Source organism: Pagrus major, chromosome 23 (genome assembly GCF_040436345.1).
Source record: "Pagrus major chromosome 23, Pma_NU_1.0".
NCBI lineage: Eukaryota > Metazoa > Chordata > Actinopteri > Spariformes > Sparidae > Pagrus > Pagrus major.
In genome coordinates, this window is record NC_133237.1 from 5,607,044 (window position 1) to 5,625,225 (window position 18,182).

Below are 18,182 nucleotides of genomic sequence, written 5' to 3' on the forward strand. Positions count from 1 at the left end.
AGCAGGTCCAGACTTAGCTAATAATTACATAGTTCTCTCCTCCTTCCTGGGACGTTTCCTTCGGAGGACTACTGCATATAATTATGTACTAATTACAGGGTAATGGGAATTTTCCTTGAAACAACTGCTGCATTAAAGTACATATTCATTCATTATCTATCAGTGGTGGAAGTATTCAGATTATTTACGTATGTAAAGGCCTTGAAAAACAATTTTCTCACTTAGCGTCTTACTAAGAGTGATGGACACCTGCACCAACATTCCCAACTAAAGTTACTGTTGCAAATATTTCCCATGAATGATTTCTATACATTTTGTGTTTTGTCTGTGCTCTTCTAACTAGTTTGAAGTGAGCAGGACTTGATTGGAAAGAGATGATGCAGCGTACTTCTGTTCACCAATCAGGATTCAGCAACAGTTAGGTCACAAGAGGGACTGGGGATGGATACTGATTGGTGTTTACGGTGGCCAATAGCACTGAATGTGCATTTCGCCTCCTGACATGGAGCTAGCGGTCTGCCGACTTTGATCGGACTGGCAGTTCTCAGTGAAGCAGGTTTTGGCTCCCGGCGACCTGGGACTGAGTCGGCAAATAGGGATATAACAGCAGAGCAATAGCAGCACCCAGGTAGTTTACCCAAATCAGTAAACAACGTTATGAAGTTGTATTTCAATCAAGTTATTCTTGTTTTTCTGCAGTAATCCATGGGGCCCGGCCCCCAGGAACACTCTCATTAGTAAGGCCTCTGTGTGCAGGATGAGTCATCAACATTTTTATCATTTTCCAGGAAACTACAAACTATAAAATACCATTAAGAATAGCTACAAAAACCCTGTTTTGTCTTTATTTGGCCTGATACTGATATATAGATGAGATACAGCTCAAGACATAAATTAAAGCACTCTAGCATTTATTTTCACTTCAGGAGAACTTTTTCAAAAAAACATTTTTTTAAAATTTTTAAGGTTGTCGTATTTTCTTTTTCAGTGTTACAGTAACGAGTAACAGCTAGCTATCAGGTGAATCTTGTGTGGGAAAAGTACAATATTTACCTTTAATATGTGGTGGGGTAGAAGTATAAAACAGTATAAAATAAATACTGTAAATACTCAAGTAAAGCAAAAGTACCTAAAAATTGCACTTTAGTACCTATGAAATGTACTACAACCACAGAAATTCATTTCTTGCTAGAAATGTTATCCTTCATTTATTTTGAACTGTATGTTTGCATGTACTGTATACATTTTTACATTTTTGCACGTTCAGCAGATCTGCTGTGGCTGACTTTCTGTGTTATACTAACAATTAATTGAAATGAATGATTTAATAGAGTACCGACTGAACTCCAAATTACATAGCTCTTAACAAGAAACTTCCTGGGAAATTATCAGGAAATTACCGACCTGTTAAATCAACACTGACATCTTTTTTCAGCAGCATGAAGCCTTCTAAACTCTCAATTTCACAGCAGATGCTTTTGATATGATTAATATGCACCTCTTCTAATAAATTAACTGACATAACAAAGCTGCAGTGTACACATGTTCGTTTGTCTAGCTTTTTTATAGAGTCTGTGTATGTGTGTGTGTGTGTGTGTGTGTGTGTGTCGTACCTTTACCCCCTCAGCCTGTGCATGGAGAATGTGTGCTGCACTGCCGGCGCTCTGACCGCTGCCTGATGACCTCACGCTGGTCACACTGCCAGAACTGCCCACACTGCTGCGGTCTCCACCTGTAACACACACACACACACACACACGCACACATGCACGCACAAACACACACGCACAAACACATGCATTCGCACATGCATGCAACCGCCCAAACAATATGCGTAGATTTTGTGCATACAGATGCACACATGCAACAAACAGATGGATGCATACAGTCACGCCAACACACACGCACGCACACACACAGGCACACACACATTGAGTGGTTTAGCTGATATCCAAAGCAACGTGATAACAGGTGTGACTCTCCATTGAAATGCACTGGGCAGCATGTGGTTGGATAGACAGGACGGACAGACAGACAGACAGACAGACAGACAGACAGGGTGATGGACGACTCAGCGACAGACACTGTGGAGTAAACAAGACGTACCTTACGCTTTTATACACACACACACACACACACACACCGCACACATCTTTTCTCTCGCTTTTCCTCTCTCTCTTTCCTAGCTTGTCTTGTTCTCTCTCACATGAAAACATCTCCATACATCCGGTTGGAAAGACACACAGACTGTAGACCGATGCAGATGGCTGCAGTCCTACACATAAGGCCACTGAGGTCAGCTAAGCTTTAGATGGAGAGATAAGCAGGACATGGGGGACTGTCAGGAGCAGGTCAAAGAGTATCTGAAAGCCTTCACACAACATCATTTGTAGCTCAAAGAAACGCATGGATGGATGTATTCTATTCTCGGGGAAACTTGCAAGGCGGTGCCAGGCAGAAAAGCCTTTTGGTGAAAAGACGTCAGATACTGTTTGACCCCTGGTCAGAAGTTAAGGAGTCAGGGATTGAGGGCTCAGCGCAGCGCGGCTTCGTTACCTGCCACGGGCTTGCGCAGTACCCAGATCTCTTCGTTGGAGCCTCCATGGGGCCCGCTGGATGCGGTGGGAGAGCTGTGAGGGCTTGCCTCTGAGCCGCGACAACCTTTAACACAGAACACCACTGTTAGCCGCTAACCGACCCTAAACTGGCCTCGGGAGCCTCTTTTCCCCTTTTGCTATCAAAAAATTAGCATTTAAAGATTTTTTTTTGTCAACGTTGGGGCAGCGGAACAAGCTTAAAATACAACATTGACAAATGATTACCTTACAAAGTTTGTAGTATGGCTAACCTGTTAGCAAACAGTTGCCTGTTCACACTTTGGCAGACGAGGATGCAACATTGGCATTAGTTTGAAGTTTTGTTTCCGTCCATATTCATTCTAGCTCTGTTTAGGTCATCTTGTGAGAAAAAAAAACACTTTAGCTAATAAATGCTTCGCTATGTTCACCAGCTAGTTGCTAAGTTTGTCTGCTGTTTAGTGCTAGGTTCAGTTTAGGTCCTTATAGCCAAAACAGTTCGCTAAAAGAGGCTAAAAAGCTTCATACAACTAAGGAGAACTCGTGGGTTCATCACTACGAGCGACATTGCACAGAATAATTTGATCCATTGTTAAAATAAAAATATTGATAGTGCAGCTTTAATGGCTCAAACCATGACTAGCTGTTGTATCTATAAACTTGAATTAGATGTTCTAATAAGCAATTGTTTTATCAGAATGTAAAAGAAAATTAAAAAAATATTTTTACAGAATATTTAGTATATATGCAGTATTTAGTTTTTACAGTTACTTCAGGTTTTCATTGCATATTATGTCAATCATCAAAAAGGTGGAGTGTTCGACGCCCTTACTGCAGCTGTTGATGCTACATACATATTCATCCCTTACAAATACACTTGGCAGACTACCTCACTTCACTGATGACTGACACTATGAATCAATTTTTGCAGATTGCAGGTTGTAATCTGCTTGATAGTTTTAGAAAAAGAAGGGTTAGACGGGGTTAATTAAATAAATTCCAAACGTATCCGCGAAAAAGACAAAAATTACAGTAGGAGAGGGGCCAGTAGGAGAGCAGGGTGATGGGGTATTTTCTGAAGGATATAGAAGATTTACACTCACACACCTCATTTCCCTCACACACAGCACATGCTCACACACACGCATACACAGAAAAAATACAGCATATATATATAGATATATGAAAACATGTATATACCCATAGTACATAAATAAATCCATAACATGTATATCTGTGTATATACACATATATGCCATAATGTACATACACATACATATATAATGTGTGTGATTATATATGTAAGCCTGGTCAGAATGAGGCTGCTGTAGTGCATTTGGAGAGTGTGATAAACCATTATAACCATCTTAATAAGGGTTTATAAATGGTTTATATGTGTAAGCCAACAGTGCTCCAGAGAAACACACACATTAATCGGATCCATTTTCTTTTCATGTAATGTTGCAGCTCCTTCTTGTGGCCATTTTGCATCCCTCCAAGTGACCTCGAACAAAGAACCGAGCAGTGTGTTTTTAAAGGTTTTGATCAGCCTTTGATTTGACTTCAATCATTTCTGAGTTGCTGTTTTTCAACCAATGTGATCAAGGCTCGGGGAAAATGTACTGACCTGATGCTGTCGTAAGTGAAGGCTTTATAATTTCTCTACCTGGGTTTCCATTTCCATTTTTGGACTTAGAGTGTGACAGGAAATTTGCCTAAAGTGATTTATTCTCCTGGAGGAAACAAAATGGTGTCCAGCGAAGGCACAGAGTAGAGATTTTACAGTTTAAAGTCAGTGAGTACCTTACCTGCAAAACATCCCGGGTGACATTTTCTTACAATGTATTTGGGTCTCTTACATAACACTTGACATTTCTTAACTTGCAAATCTTTGCATGTAATATATAATTTAATGTATTTTTGATACCATGTGTCCAAGAATCCAAGGATGGCTGTACAAAGGTTAAACACTTCAAAATCAATTTGCATTATTCCAGATAAACTCACTCACTGGATTTTTTAGCTGGACAGAAAATATCACCCGTTAATGTCAGAAAAGCTTATCTCTAAGCAACATGTGCAGCTAAACCTTTCATCATCATCAAATCATTGGGGTTATCACTGGGTTATATATTACGCTCAATTTTGCTAAAGTATTCCCACCCTTCATCACCACCACACACGCTAACACACACACACTGAGGGTATAAGTGCAAGGCGGGTAAAAGTGGTGTTAAAATGATCAGACGTGATACTCAGGACGAGGACAGAACAGAAAAACACAGTTGGACACACAGTCTGGTCAGGAGGGAGTTTTTTTTTATGATGTCTGTGTGTTCAAGGAAACTAGGAGGGTTGTCTTGGTGGTCGGGACAGTAATATACAAGGGGAGGAGGAAAGAACAAAGAGGGAAATAAACGAAGGCTCAAAAATAAGAACTACAAAAAACAAGGAGGCAAGACAGTTAACTGAAACACAAAAACTCAGGTGAACGCAGGTCTTTTGTAAGATGGAGAGCTTTCCTCCCACCTGATATCTGTTTTTCCTTTCTAGCAACGCAATGTGCAAAAGCTTCCTCTGTGGGGTGGACAACCACGTCCTAAAAAACCCACGACACTGCAATAGCATTAGCGCTTCTTCAACTGTTAGATCATTGACAGAAATGCCTAAGCAGTGACCAGACCCAGCTGAGAGCGGCATGGCTTTGCATTATTCAAATATAAACACGTCTTATTACAGAGCAAGCAATGCAGTGCTTTAGGTGTTTTTGCAGTTGACTTTGGCCCTGTCGAGCCTCATTGGTTAGCTGATTAATATGAGACTGGCAGTAGCATTAGTTAGCCCTGAAATGAAGCAACTGACATGATCTTGGTTTTCATGGGTCAAAAAAAGCCCAAATTATAGTTCAGTCTAATTACAACCTGTAAAGCAGGCAATCTGACTCCGGACGCCGCCACTAACAGATTAAACTACTTCATAGGAATGAGACAGAATATAAATACAGTGAATGTCAGCTGCATTAAAAAGCAAACCATAAACAGTATCAGAGTTGTGGTTTGATCATATGAAAATCTTAAGGATTACAATTGTAATAGCCCCTTTACACTTAGCCACTTAATCATGACCAGATACTGTAGCTACTTGATATATAAAAATCCCAATTGCATTTGGAGTGTATCTCTCAAATTAAAGTGTAAATGGGGCCTTTTAAAGCAAACATTTATTCAAAGAGACCTTTGTGTGGGGCACATTTTTGGTCTTTTCCTTCATACTTTAAGTGCAATGACCATATTTTTCTCTTTTTTAAATCTTTCATTGTATTTATCTTTGCATTTGGCACTGGACTCCTGTCCAGATACTGACTCTCAGTAATGGAGATGACAACAGCAAAAACAGAAAAAAATAAATAAATACAAAATAAAAAGTTATACAGTATGAGCAACACAATTACATAAAATTACACAAATAATGACCCATAACAGAAAACTTCAATGGATGCCTTCTTAGAACAACATTTAAATCACTAATTGGAATCTTACATGACCAATCAGGAATAGTTTTTATACTTGTAATTAAAGAGACAGCAGAGGAAAGCATCTTTTGAAGTTTTAATAATAATAATAATAATAATAATAATAATAATAATAATAATAATAATATAATGAAAAGGGGGCGTGTACCTGGGGCAGTGGGTGTGTCTCCCTGTGGGGTTGTCACGGGCGACTTGTTATAGCCAAAGGAAGTGAAAAGTGGAAGCAGTGGCTGATGGGAATGTGGTGGAGGCGGAGGCGGTGGAGGCAGGATATGGATCTGATGGAACGTGGTGTCGTTGCCGTTGACTACCGCGTTGGCAGGGGCAACCGTCGCCGGAGGAACCAGCGGTATCTTTTGAAACTGTTGAGTGCAAATGACTGTGCTGGCCAAACCTAGATAACACCCACCGTGACGACACACCGACACACACACAACCAGCCAACAGTGAGCCACCGCCACGTGACAAACAAACGACAAAACAGAGAATTACATGTAAGAAAAAGGGGGAAAAAAAGAAAATTAAAAACAAAGGCTGAAGTTACAAAATTAAAGAAGTCAAAGGTGGTGAAGGACACGGCTAACGTTAAAGGGAAAAAGAGAATGAAAGGACAAACAAATGTGAGTGTGCTGAAATGAAATATACGGAGAGGTGAATAGTAAAGTGATGGATGGTGAAAGTATAAATGGTCCCAGGGACTTTTATTGGCTAATATCCTCTCTTAGTTCTAAAATTTGCTGTCCAAATAAGCTTTTTGGCTAAGAGCAGAAATATTGCAATTTTATATATCCTCTGTATGGACATGCTAGCATTTTGCCTTATCAAACTGATACTTAAAAGTTAAATGAGTGGATGTATCGCATTTGACAAAACTGGTCATAACATCAATTTGTATAGCTAAGAAGTACATACTATATTCTATTCTATCTGACAATAAACAGCACAACAGAAATTGATACAAGTCTACCATCCATACCCCCCCAACACAACCCATTGCAGAGTGAAATGGTTGCTGCACTAGCTAGCTTCAGTGGCGTCCAGCTGCTCTTTGTGATGTCAGCCTTTTAATGTGAACAATATGGAACATCCCCTTTTTATTTTTCATGCTGCTGTAGTTTTCCTCTGTGCTGTACAGCAACATTCACTCAATCAGAAATGTGTTTGTAGTTGTTTGCAACAACATATGACACTTTAAATTTGTAAATAAAGCCCGCAAGCTAGCTTAGACAATCAACGCGTGTCCAAAACATCACTCGCGGCGTATTGAACATTTATCCATTGCAACCTTTTGAGCATGGCAGTGGACTTAGGCTGTCAGAGCTCTGCAAACTCTCTTGCTGTTGCAGTACTGCCACAATGCCTACCTGAAAGCTAGCTAACACCACTGCTGCCACCGCTGTATTATCGTCACCCCCCACTCCCTGCTGCGCTTCCATGTATGGAGTGACATGTTCAGCGCCCAGATGTTGTTTAACTAAATACTGGTATTCTGCATACACGTAAGATCTTTATTAACCTTGAATAGATTCACGAAATGAAGATTTGATATAATTTCTGCAAGTGTGACAGGATCTACAAATCTGTGCTACGTGTTGTAGCTTAGCTTTTGTGCATTCAAAACACTTTTGTTTCTTTTTAGCATAGCCGCCATTTCCCCTGGACAATTGGAGATGTTTACGTCACTTGGGTTCTACTAGCGCTTTGCTGACAAGTGGAACTGTGCCAGCAGTTTATATAAAGTCTATTAGCATCCAAGCTAAAGATGGCCATTGTACAAACTTACTTCGGAAATCAAATGAACCATCATAACATTCCAAATGCTTCACTACAAAATAGTTAGCTTGCAACTAGGACCTAGCCTTGATAGCTAATGAACTGGATAACTGCCTTTGGACAACTCCTGTATCATTACTATTCTATGTGCCTGGTCACTGACCTGATACAGTACAGTACCATCTGTAGCGTATGTGCTCAAGTAAAGTTAGCTGGTTGACTGTGATGACTGTTGCAACATTAAGGTCAATTCAATTAATTGTCAAGTGTAGGGAAGAACATTTTATTCATAACTCTGTCTAGTTGATGTCCTAATTGGCCATTTATATTGTTTGAATAGAAGTCTAATGTAGCGTCCCTGTTAGAGGAAAACGAAGGCGCAAATGAGAGGCAGGGAACATGTAGAATAGACTCACTGGGGAGGAATGGTGGGAAAAAAGAATAATTAAAAATTGATGATAGAACAGTTGAGTAAATGAAACCTCTTGATAAAACAGCTGCTGTAGCCCCGAGTATGATTGTGGCTGTGCAAGCTGAGTGGGGGGTGCTCCAGCTGTTTTGTACTGTATCTACAGCTGCTCTATATCATTTACTGTAAAGACAGTTTCAGCAATGGTATGTTCGTTGACTTGGAGCAGTTCCCATAGTGGTAAATGGACTATACAATATATACAAGTGATCAAATAAGAATGACCACAAAATGGAAGTACATGAGAGAGGAGAGATAATGAAAGACTGAGGCGAGTGAGTGTTCAGTGATCACAGGGGATGGAGGCAGACAGTAATACAGAGACACAGACTTGGATCAAGTAGACATAATACAACAGAGACAGACGGATGGACAAACAAAGATAACAGACCTACAGACAGACACCAATAGACAGCTAAAAACATCTGATCCTCTTTGTGACTGCGCGATGACACTTTGGGATGACGGGATGGATGTGAATGTACTCTCGATCTCACCAGTGAGGTAAAAACGCTCATTATGGTGATGTAAAATGGAGAAATGAGGTTAAATATGGGCGGTATTTGGGACATTGACACATCAGCTGGTCAACTAGCCTGTTAAGTCATGAAAACACAGAGATGACAACAAAGTTATACTGGTTACATGACAAGCAATTTAATGAATAGTTCCACATTTTGTGAGTTATACTTTTTTGCTTTCTTGCCAAACATTTAGATATGAAGAATGAAGCCTTTCTCACTTTTGTACAGTAGATATGATGCTACCAACAGCTGCAAGTTAGCTTTGCTTAGCACAAACACTGGATAAAGTAGAAAAAACAAATAGCTAGCCTGGCTCCACAATGAGTGCTTTTTACCATACGCTTCAATTTTTGTAAAAACAGGGCTTTAGGTTGTTTGTTGGCAGACTTTCGTACCTTTTGACAAAGCAGGCTAGCTGTTTCCCCCACTTTCTAGTCTCTGTGCTAGTTACGCTAACACGCTGCTGGTGATTGCTTCATATTTACCGAACAAACATGATAGCAGTTCTCATCTAACTCTAGTCTAGTGTAGTTAAAATGTCATAGTTTACTCCATATACATCTGATACATAGCTTAAGTGACATATAAATACAAAATATACGGTATACATTGTAGCCTAGCGTCAAACGGTGTGGGGGAAAAGGTTTTAACTAAATGTGAGTTCAGGAAATTTTTCTATACTTCAAGTCATACATTTACAGTATATATTTGCAGACCATATTTTATATTTATATTATTTATAGCTTTTTAGATTTATAGCTACACACCCTCATGTAAGTTGTTTCTAGTTTTTATGCTACGCTAAGAAAACTGGCTTCTTGCGTTATAGCTTCACACGACAGTGGTCTCAATCTTCTCATCTAATTCTAGGCAAGAAAAAAGTTTGAAGGCCTGTCAATCAACAGGTAATGCCAATCTCATCAAGGAGAAGTGAAACAGATTATCAGACAGACACATGTGGATGATTGTGGTGTCCATATTCTCATTACTTAACAGGCACTTTCATCATCAGTATAGTTAACAATTATGGTTGTGCAACTCAAATGGTTCCCAAGCATTAAACTTGGATTGCAGCTGTAATGCGGTGGATGACAGCTGGGCTGAAGGGCCGACTCACAAAGGTCTTTTCTCCCACTGTGTGAGATGGAAGAGATGAAATTCTCTGATATGATTCTCACTCTATCTGTTTTCATCTGGGGAAAGTTTAATAATGAGATGTTAAGGTTAAGTGCCTTCCTCCAGGGTTTATGAGAAAGGCAAAAACATTATTCACTCACTTAGCTTCACTTCACGTCTTCTTCATCGTCTTCTTTTTCTATCTTTTTCCAAGTTCTTCTTCTGTGTTTAGTCCAAATATGTGTAATAATATTCCCAGGACACCTGGCTGACACTCGACAACCAGCCAGCTTGGTCACGATTTTCATAGTAACTCCAACACACTCACAGACACACACACATAGGAGTGCACACACACCTGTGCGTTTGCTGATGACCTCCACCATAGTGGACGGGAAGTAGCCCACCCGGTCGTTTCCTGTTCGGTTGTCATGGATACAGCCTTTCCAGCGTCCATCAGGGTGCTGCTCCAAAACCTGGATTTACATACACATTGATTAAAAAACAAAACAAGGCAATATGTTTCGGTACCGTGCATTATGTGACTTTTACGCTCCAAACTGGGTCTACTGGTTTATGGTATTAAGAACTATTTTTTTAACGCTGAAAAGCTATAAATATGAAAAAAAAAGAAGCTTGAAACCGTATTTTTTTAAGTGAAACACTTAACAGAAATGCAAAACTGCATTTGGAGCCCTCTAAAGTTCTCTGTGTCAAACAACAGAGAAGACAAATTGTTCATTCAGACCCTGAGGGAGGAAGCACAGGCACCGCTTGGCTTCCTTATTAGTGTAATAAGTACCCAAAGGCTGCATAAATGCTCATTAATATTCATGAGTGTTGGGCAGACTGCAATGTAGCAAGTGAAGACATGTTTCTGTAAAACATATTCGTAGTAAATGAGGGATGCTGTAGCTACTCATTCTTGCATATTCATTAGTAATTCCATGAAATACGGAAGTATACTGACAACAAAAGATTTGAGAGAGCACAAATTCTTCGGACCAATTATGATGCTAACGCTATCTTGAGGTAATAGGGGATTAGAGAAAAGAATGAAAAACAGCCATCATTTTGTGTGGCAAATTTAGTTTTCATTCATTTGTGCTACAGTAATGACAGAAAACAACAAATAACAAACTAAAAGAAAATGTGAAAGCCACAGATCTCACTACAGTCAACAAGCACATCTTGGCTAACATCCCTTTTTTTAGCTTTGACATCAGGAGTGATCTTTTCAGTTGTGTGTTACCGTAATGACGTCTCCTGCTTTGATGTTGAGGCTGGTCAGGTCGTAGTTGTTGCAGTAATCCTTCAGAGCCCGAACCTGAAGGGCTGCCGATGCGTCTGACAGACATAGAGAGCCAGTGAATCATACTGTACGTTATAATAAATGTACATTGTTCTACAATTTAATTATCCTGTCTGTGCTAGACCAGAATACTACACAATGCCTTTCAAAATGTAACTTTTGCACTAAATTAATGTACAAATTTCATATATTCTGTGATGATAAAAGCATCTGTTTAAGCAACATCTTGCCATTTTTGGAAATACCCTCTTCTGTTTCTTCATGTGAGTTGGATTATTTAAAAATAAAGCTCCTGCCAGCAGATATAGCTTAGCACAAAGTCCTAAAACGTCGAAACTATTCCTCGAAAGGGTCCATCTATCCATCCATTGATCCATCCATCAATCTATCCATCCATTGATCCATCCATCAATCCATTGATCCATCCTTTGATCTCTCCATTGATCCGACCATCCATTCATTGATCCATCTATCATCCATCCATCCATCCATCCATCCACTGAAGCATCCATCCATCCATCCATCCACTGAAGCATCCATCCATCCATCCATCCATCCATCCATTGATCCAACCAGCCATTTAATGAAGCTTTGGTCCATCCATTGACCGATTGATCCATCCATTCATTGATCCAACCATTGATCATTTGATTCCATTAATTGATCTGACCATTTATCCATTGATCCAAACATCCTTCCAACCATTAATCCAACCATCCATCCATCCATCCATACATTGATCCAAACGTCCATCCATCCATCCATCCATCCATCGATTCATTGATCAATTAATTCATCCATTCATTGATCCAACCATTGATCAGTTGACTCATTTATCCATTAATTGATCCGACCATTTATCCATTAATCCAACCATTCACCCATTAATCTATGCATACATCCACCCATCCTACCCCTCAGCAGCTGTTTAATCTCTCTGCTGGCTTGTGTTGCGGTGAACTGGTAAACGATGTCCAGTGCAGTCTGGCTGTAGGTGTTTCTCACCGTGGCATTGATGCCACTCTGAAGAAGAGGGGGAAAAAATGGATGTTAGTAAGATTACTTTTTAATTAAATGGGTGTTTTCTTTCATGTGGACATAAAGTGAGTTTCTTTTGCCAGGTTATACAATAAAAAACAGTCTTATTTTTCAACTGACACAGCCAAAAGCTAAAGGACAATATCACATTCAGATCTGTTGAATCAAATGTGGGCCGAAGAACAAAGATGAATTCAGAGCAGACACGCTTCAGGAGAAAGACATTTCACAGCCTTGGGTCTAAATGACAAAGTTAGTTTGTCATGCTTTTTATTAAAACAGTCATTAAAACATATTACATCTGTTATTTTCATAAACCCTGTGGCATTTTTAATATCACCGGCATCAAATATGTAATAACATAACAAGTTTTTTATAACTGTGCCACTGATCTATCACAAGGGGATGTTTCGATTTTTCCAAACACAAATAGGCGACAGGCCTCAGATCCCCACAGCATTTTAATACATTTAATATTTCCCATTGAACCCTTTCTAAGAATATATAATATATAAACAATTCACTGATGTATTGTAACAGTCTTGTTGATACAATATGAGGAAAATCTTTCTCTGAAGATGTAAAGTCTTTTGACAGTCTTATTTTAACATGTATTTAAAGGCAGACACAGTCTTTCAATGACATGTGTACTGGGTTACACCTCATAGGCACAATGTAGTCATAGAAAAGTATTTAGTATAAAGATACAGTATAAAGTAGTACTTCTTCTTCTTTTTTGTGATGTATTGGAGACTTTATAGGCCTAAATTGAACAATCTGAGTTTACGGGAGATGCTTAAAGGAAAATGGTCTAACTGCTGACTACTCAGAGGCTTCTGAAACGACATACAGGACACAGATTTGACACTGTTGTTGGGAACCGCTGGTTTAATCTTAATGCATTTTATCTGTTAGTTATGTATTTCATACAATCATCATATGTTTTTAATATAATGTTAATATGAAAGGCAACTTATATCTAGAAAAAATATCTAGTGGAGTAAAAGGCAGAATGATTCCCTTAGTGGAGCTGAAGTACAAGTAGCTAGAAATCCTTGGGTAAAGTGCTAGTACTTCAATATTGTGCCCAAAGGCTATACATGAGTAAATATACTTAATTACTTTCTGCCACTGATGCATCTATAAACCCTTTGAGAGTGAAATGATAAATAAACAAAAATAACAAGGATAGTTTCCTCCTTTTGCTGGATAACCCTTGTGAACCACAGGGATTCCTTGAGATCATTTAGGATTTAGGTTGCATCTTTGAACAAGTCTTTGTATGAAAAACGTCTTTCACAGTCCACAGTCATTTATTATAGATAACAAGAGCCATTTGTCTCATTGTAATTTTGTGGAAGGGGAGAATGCCTCCTCTTTTTATATCACCTTGCAAGTGTCACTGTCACAGCTATGATTTTACACCAGTGGACACAGTTGTTAAATTAAAGTGAGGTTTTGTCCTGAAAGTGTTCAAACATTTTATGCTGGAAAGTCAGAATTAGATCGTAATGTCCTTTAAGGAAACTAAGCAAGGCCTGGTGACAACTCTGGAAAGCTTTTGAGTGAAGTTCCACTCACCTCCAGCAGGAGTCTCACTGCCTCGGTCTTTCCACACAGGGCAGCTTCATGCAGGGCAGTGCCAGCTTTGGTCTGTCTGTTGATGTCGATGCCTGCCTGGATCAACAGTCTGGCAGCCGCGGCAGAGGGAAGAAGGAACGGAGAGTGAGCAAGGGAAGTAAGTTGGAAGTGTAGTAAGAAGTGATGGAGCAAGGGGTGAGTGAAATTCAGAAGAAAATCAGTGTGAGGAATCGCAAAGGGGAGAGAATCAAGAGGTGAGAGGGTGACGGAGTGAACAAGTGTCAGAAGAAAAACAAATGAACAAATCCAATGCAATAACTAAAATCCAACAATGTGTCAATCCGTTTCTCAACACTTTTTAACTTCTCTACTCTGTGATTATCAGCCCCAAGCCTGTTTGTTCCTCCTGAGGATAGAAATCCTTCATTATTACGCCTCAGTCATTTCCTAAAACAGCTGGGCAATATTGTTTTTAGCAGATGTTATTCAAACGGGTATAAATGGTTCATTTGTTGGGGTTATTTTCACTGCAGGTTAATAGAAATTTGGTAAATTAGTGAGTAGTTTTTATCATAATGAAAAACATGTTCCTCTTCTGCAAAACTGATCTCGATGAGGACACTAATTAAATCAGTATAATTGTGTTACCGACTGAATCGAAAATTGATGACATTTCTTTTTGTGGCCATCAGTATAAAACAATCATAAAATAATCAGCTTAGTAATGGCTTCTGGTCAACACGCTAATTATGAGCTACTATCGCACTCCTCCCATTGTCTAAAAACAGAAACAGAAAAATATGTAAATGAGAGTAACTGCATGCTGAGCAGAGGTCTAGAAATTGGACGATCGTCTCTGGAGCACTTCATTAGTTGTAGAGCAGCTGTAGAAGCTAACTATGTAAAACTAAAGGCATACTGTATCACAGCCAAGTTTGCCAAAATGAACTTAAGGGACTCTGTGAGCTTTAGAAAAATGATTCTGAACTGCTAGACTAAAATGTTGAGCATGGTCAACATCAGCATATTTACATGTTCATAGCATTTAACCCAAAGCCCAGCCTCACAGAGCTGTAGACTCTTGTGGAATAAATGGTTGTATTTGAATCTTTGGCTACCCAGGCCATTTATTGTTGTTGTCGGTCTTTTAATGGGATTTGTTGACATTAAAGCAGCTACAGGGAACTTTCTTTTTGTTGATTCTGGCGCCCCCTGTGGACAAAAGCAGTATGAGAACTACCATTTCTCGCCATAAGGATCTTTATCAGGCTAGCATGTGCATTTGTTTTAAAAGGGAGTAAGAAAAAACACAGCTGTTTGCAAGGATGCTGAGTGATGAGGTCATGTATCTATTTGTGGCTATGTAAGATTAATAACTGTGGTATGATGGTGTTTTAGTACTGTCACACCAGAGTAAAGAGGAGCTTCTTTCCTCAGGCGGTGATATCCCTCAGTCAATTCAGTTAAAAGTTCCTTGTTGTACATTTAAGTAGAGAATATCATCAGCCTTAGTGACAGGTTCAAGGTTCAAACATAAACTGTAGTTCATCGGGGAAAAAAGCTGCCAAACACACATTTAATAACCCTCTAACTTCTACTGAATAACAGAGTTTGCATGTGTTTATGCGAGTGTGTGTCTTCCACAGACTGTTGGCCATGCCCGATGAGCATCATTTATCCGTGGCACATCTAAAGAGGCATGCTCCGCTCTATCAGCTATGACTGGCTTTGTCCTCTTTCTCCCTCTTCATTTTTCTACCCCTCTCTCTTCTTGTCCTCTCCCTCTGAGTTGCACTCCTCTCCCATCTTTCAGTGTCTCTCTCCTTCCCTTTCGTCTCTCTGTCTGTGTCTGCACCAACACACACACACACAGCAATGACTTACTTAAAAGTGGTTGAGAGTGATGAGAGGAAAAATAGAGTTTGTGGTGTGTGTTTATTTGCCGTGGCACACCATTCTGCTGGGATCTTTCATCCCGAAGCTTTGTGCCGAACGCTGGCATCACCGCGCCAATAAAAGTCACTTTGCCAAGATGCTCTTTTGCTTAAAACATAAACAAAAATTAGACTCACATCCCAGTGGAGATGAGAATATAATGATTTGACATTTAGTGTGACAGAGTGCCATGCAAATCTGCTGCATATTCAGTCTCCTGAATGTATTTAGGAGGAGTATCTGAGCGATGAATCAACTCTCACTGTATGACAACACAAATGTTCCATTCTTCCTTCAGCTAATTGGATCATATTGTTCCCCTGTTGTGTTATACGTCTATTTTCGCAGCAAGCTCAGGAGGAAATTTAAACCCACTGATTCATTAAAAGTGGTGTTTGTGCATGTGTGTGTGATAGAGAGAGAGAGAGAGAGAGAGAGGTATGAACCTCTGGATGGATGGGGATGTGAAAGCTTGTGTGTGTGTACCTGATGATGTCTATGTGTCCATTCTTGGCAGCCAGGTGGAGAGGAGACGTCCCATTGGGGTCCGTGGTGTCTCCTTTTTTGGGCTCCAGCAGAGCAGCACACATGTTACTGGACAACAACAACTGGACCACCTGCACACACACACACACACACACACACACACACACAGAGCACAAGCAACACATTTGCTCATTTCTGTCGATTGCCTTCAGCTGCTGCGTTTTTTTAAATTAAAGACTAAAACTGTAGGTTCTTACCCCAACTCTGCCGAACTCACAGGCCAGGTCCAGAGGGGTTTTCCCTGCGTTATCCACAATACACGGGTTGGACTGGTGCTGCAGCAGCATCTCTGACTGGAGACAAACACACACCGACACATTAAAAAAAATCCATTAATCGTTATTGAGGTGGGGCACACTCTGGAGAGGTTGGCAGGTTCTCTATCACTAACACATTAAGGCAAACAACCACTAACACACATTCACTGTTGCCGTTAGCTCTAACCCCTCCCCCATGGATCAATTATCCAATCATAGCTCAGCAACTGCTTCTGGCACTGCAATATAGGGCCAGAGTCATGATGTCACATTCGCACTAGCTTCTGTAAGTCAATGCAACCTCTCATTCATAATGTCGTTTGCCAGTCTTTCTGAAAAAATTAATTACATTGATTAGATTACATGCAGCTTCCTCTCGAGCCACAAAAAAAAAAAAAAAATGTCACATATGCAGCAGCAATCCCAAAGATCTGCAAGAATTATAGACCTGGATGCAAGGGCGCAACTCAGCCTGGCTTCCAATTTTGCCCGGTGGCTACTTGTGGTACTGCAGGAAAAAATTCCCCTGCAGCCCAAAAAGCATTTTCCCCAAAGAGTACCACCATTATAAAAGAGACGTCTGTAAAACTATTGACAGGACACCCCAAACTGCAAAAACGTTCAATTATGACCCTCTCTGTTATGGTTTTGCCTATTTTTGTAAAACTTTCCTCGAGCGGAGAAAACCACATTCATATTTAAAGCCTCTTTTGACAAGATTAAACGAATCAGCGGGAAACATTCACAATCGCCCGCAGACAGCGTTTCGACAAACTAATGGAGCTAATGTTAGCTTCCTTAGCTCTCTAGCCACACCGGATAAAATCTGCTAGCACCAAGAAACATCCTCCATTACCAACTACTTTGTCTACCTCAAGGACTCCTATTTTCAAAAAATGTAAAGGACTGTGAGTGGTTAATCTGTCACTGTTATAACAGGTAAACTGCACATGTGCCGTGTGAGAATGAAAAACTTCAGGCATACTTTGCGACGGTAGGCTAACCAATGGGGATGGGGCACAGTAAACATCTAACCTGCATTTCTTTGGCCTGGCACCAGCCGGAAACATGCAAACGCTGCGCAGAAAGAGCCCAGCAATGACAAACAAAATTGCAGGGATAAAAAACACATAATTATGCAATACAAACAAAAGCCCCAAATACTGTGTGTTCTGTGTGATGTGTGTGTCTGTATAACACACAGACACACACATCACACAAAGCACACATGCTTGCTCAGAAAACACGTCATACTCTGTTAAAAATCAAAAGCACTCCAGATGTCCTCAGAAGGGCTGAGCAGACAGACACATTAGTAGGGGACACGTGTAGATATATGTAGATAGCTTTTAACGTGTTTGTACAATAAATCACAACATCAATACGATGTTTTCTAAGCTTGGTGTCACGTTAAATGCGTACCTTTGCTTAAAAAAATCTCAGTATGGTAATGACTCAGAGAGGGATGGCAGCCAGTTGTTTACTTAGATAGGGTGAGTGTATATCTCTTACAAAAAGCTGAG

General features: G+C 39.9%; 1 protein-coding gene across 1 annotated transcript in view; it reads right to left on the minus strand.

The window, feature by feature from the left end:
• The window catches only part of caskin1 (CASK interacting protein 1), a 95,463-nt gene that overhangs the window by 14,357 nt on the left and 62,924 nt on the right, over positions 1 to 18,182 (minus strand). The window contains exons 5-13 of the mRNA XM_073494617.1: positions 16,600 to 16,695; positions 16,343 to 16,473; positions 13,922 to 14,030; positions 12,217 to 12,325; positions 11,243 to 11,337; positions 10,349 to 10,466; positions 6,257 to 6,502; positions 2,557 to 2,661; positions 1,614 to 1,732 (exon numbers count right to left, since the gene is read on the minus strand). Of these exons, the coding sequence (XP_073350718.1) occupies positions 1,614 to 1,732; positions 2,557 to 2,661; positions 6,257 to 6,502; positions 10,349 to 10,466; positions 11,243 to 11,337; positions 12,217 to 12,325; positions 13,922 to 14,030; positions 16,343 to 16,473; positions 16,600 to 16,695 (1,128 nt within the window). The remainder of the gene's footprint in view (positions 1 to 1,613; positions 1,733 to 2,556; positions 2,662 to 6,256; positions 6,503 to 10,348; positions 10,467 to 11,242; positions 11,338 to 12,216; positions 12,326 to 13,921; positions 14,031 to 16,342; positions 16,474 to 16,599; positions 16,696 to 18,182) is intronic.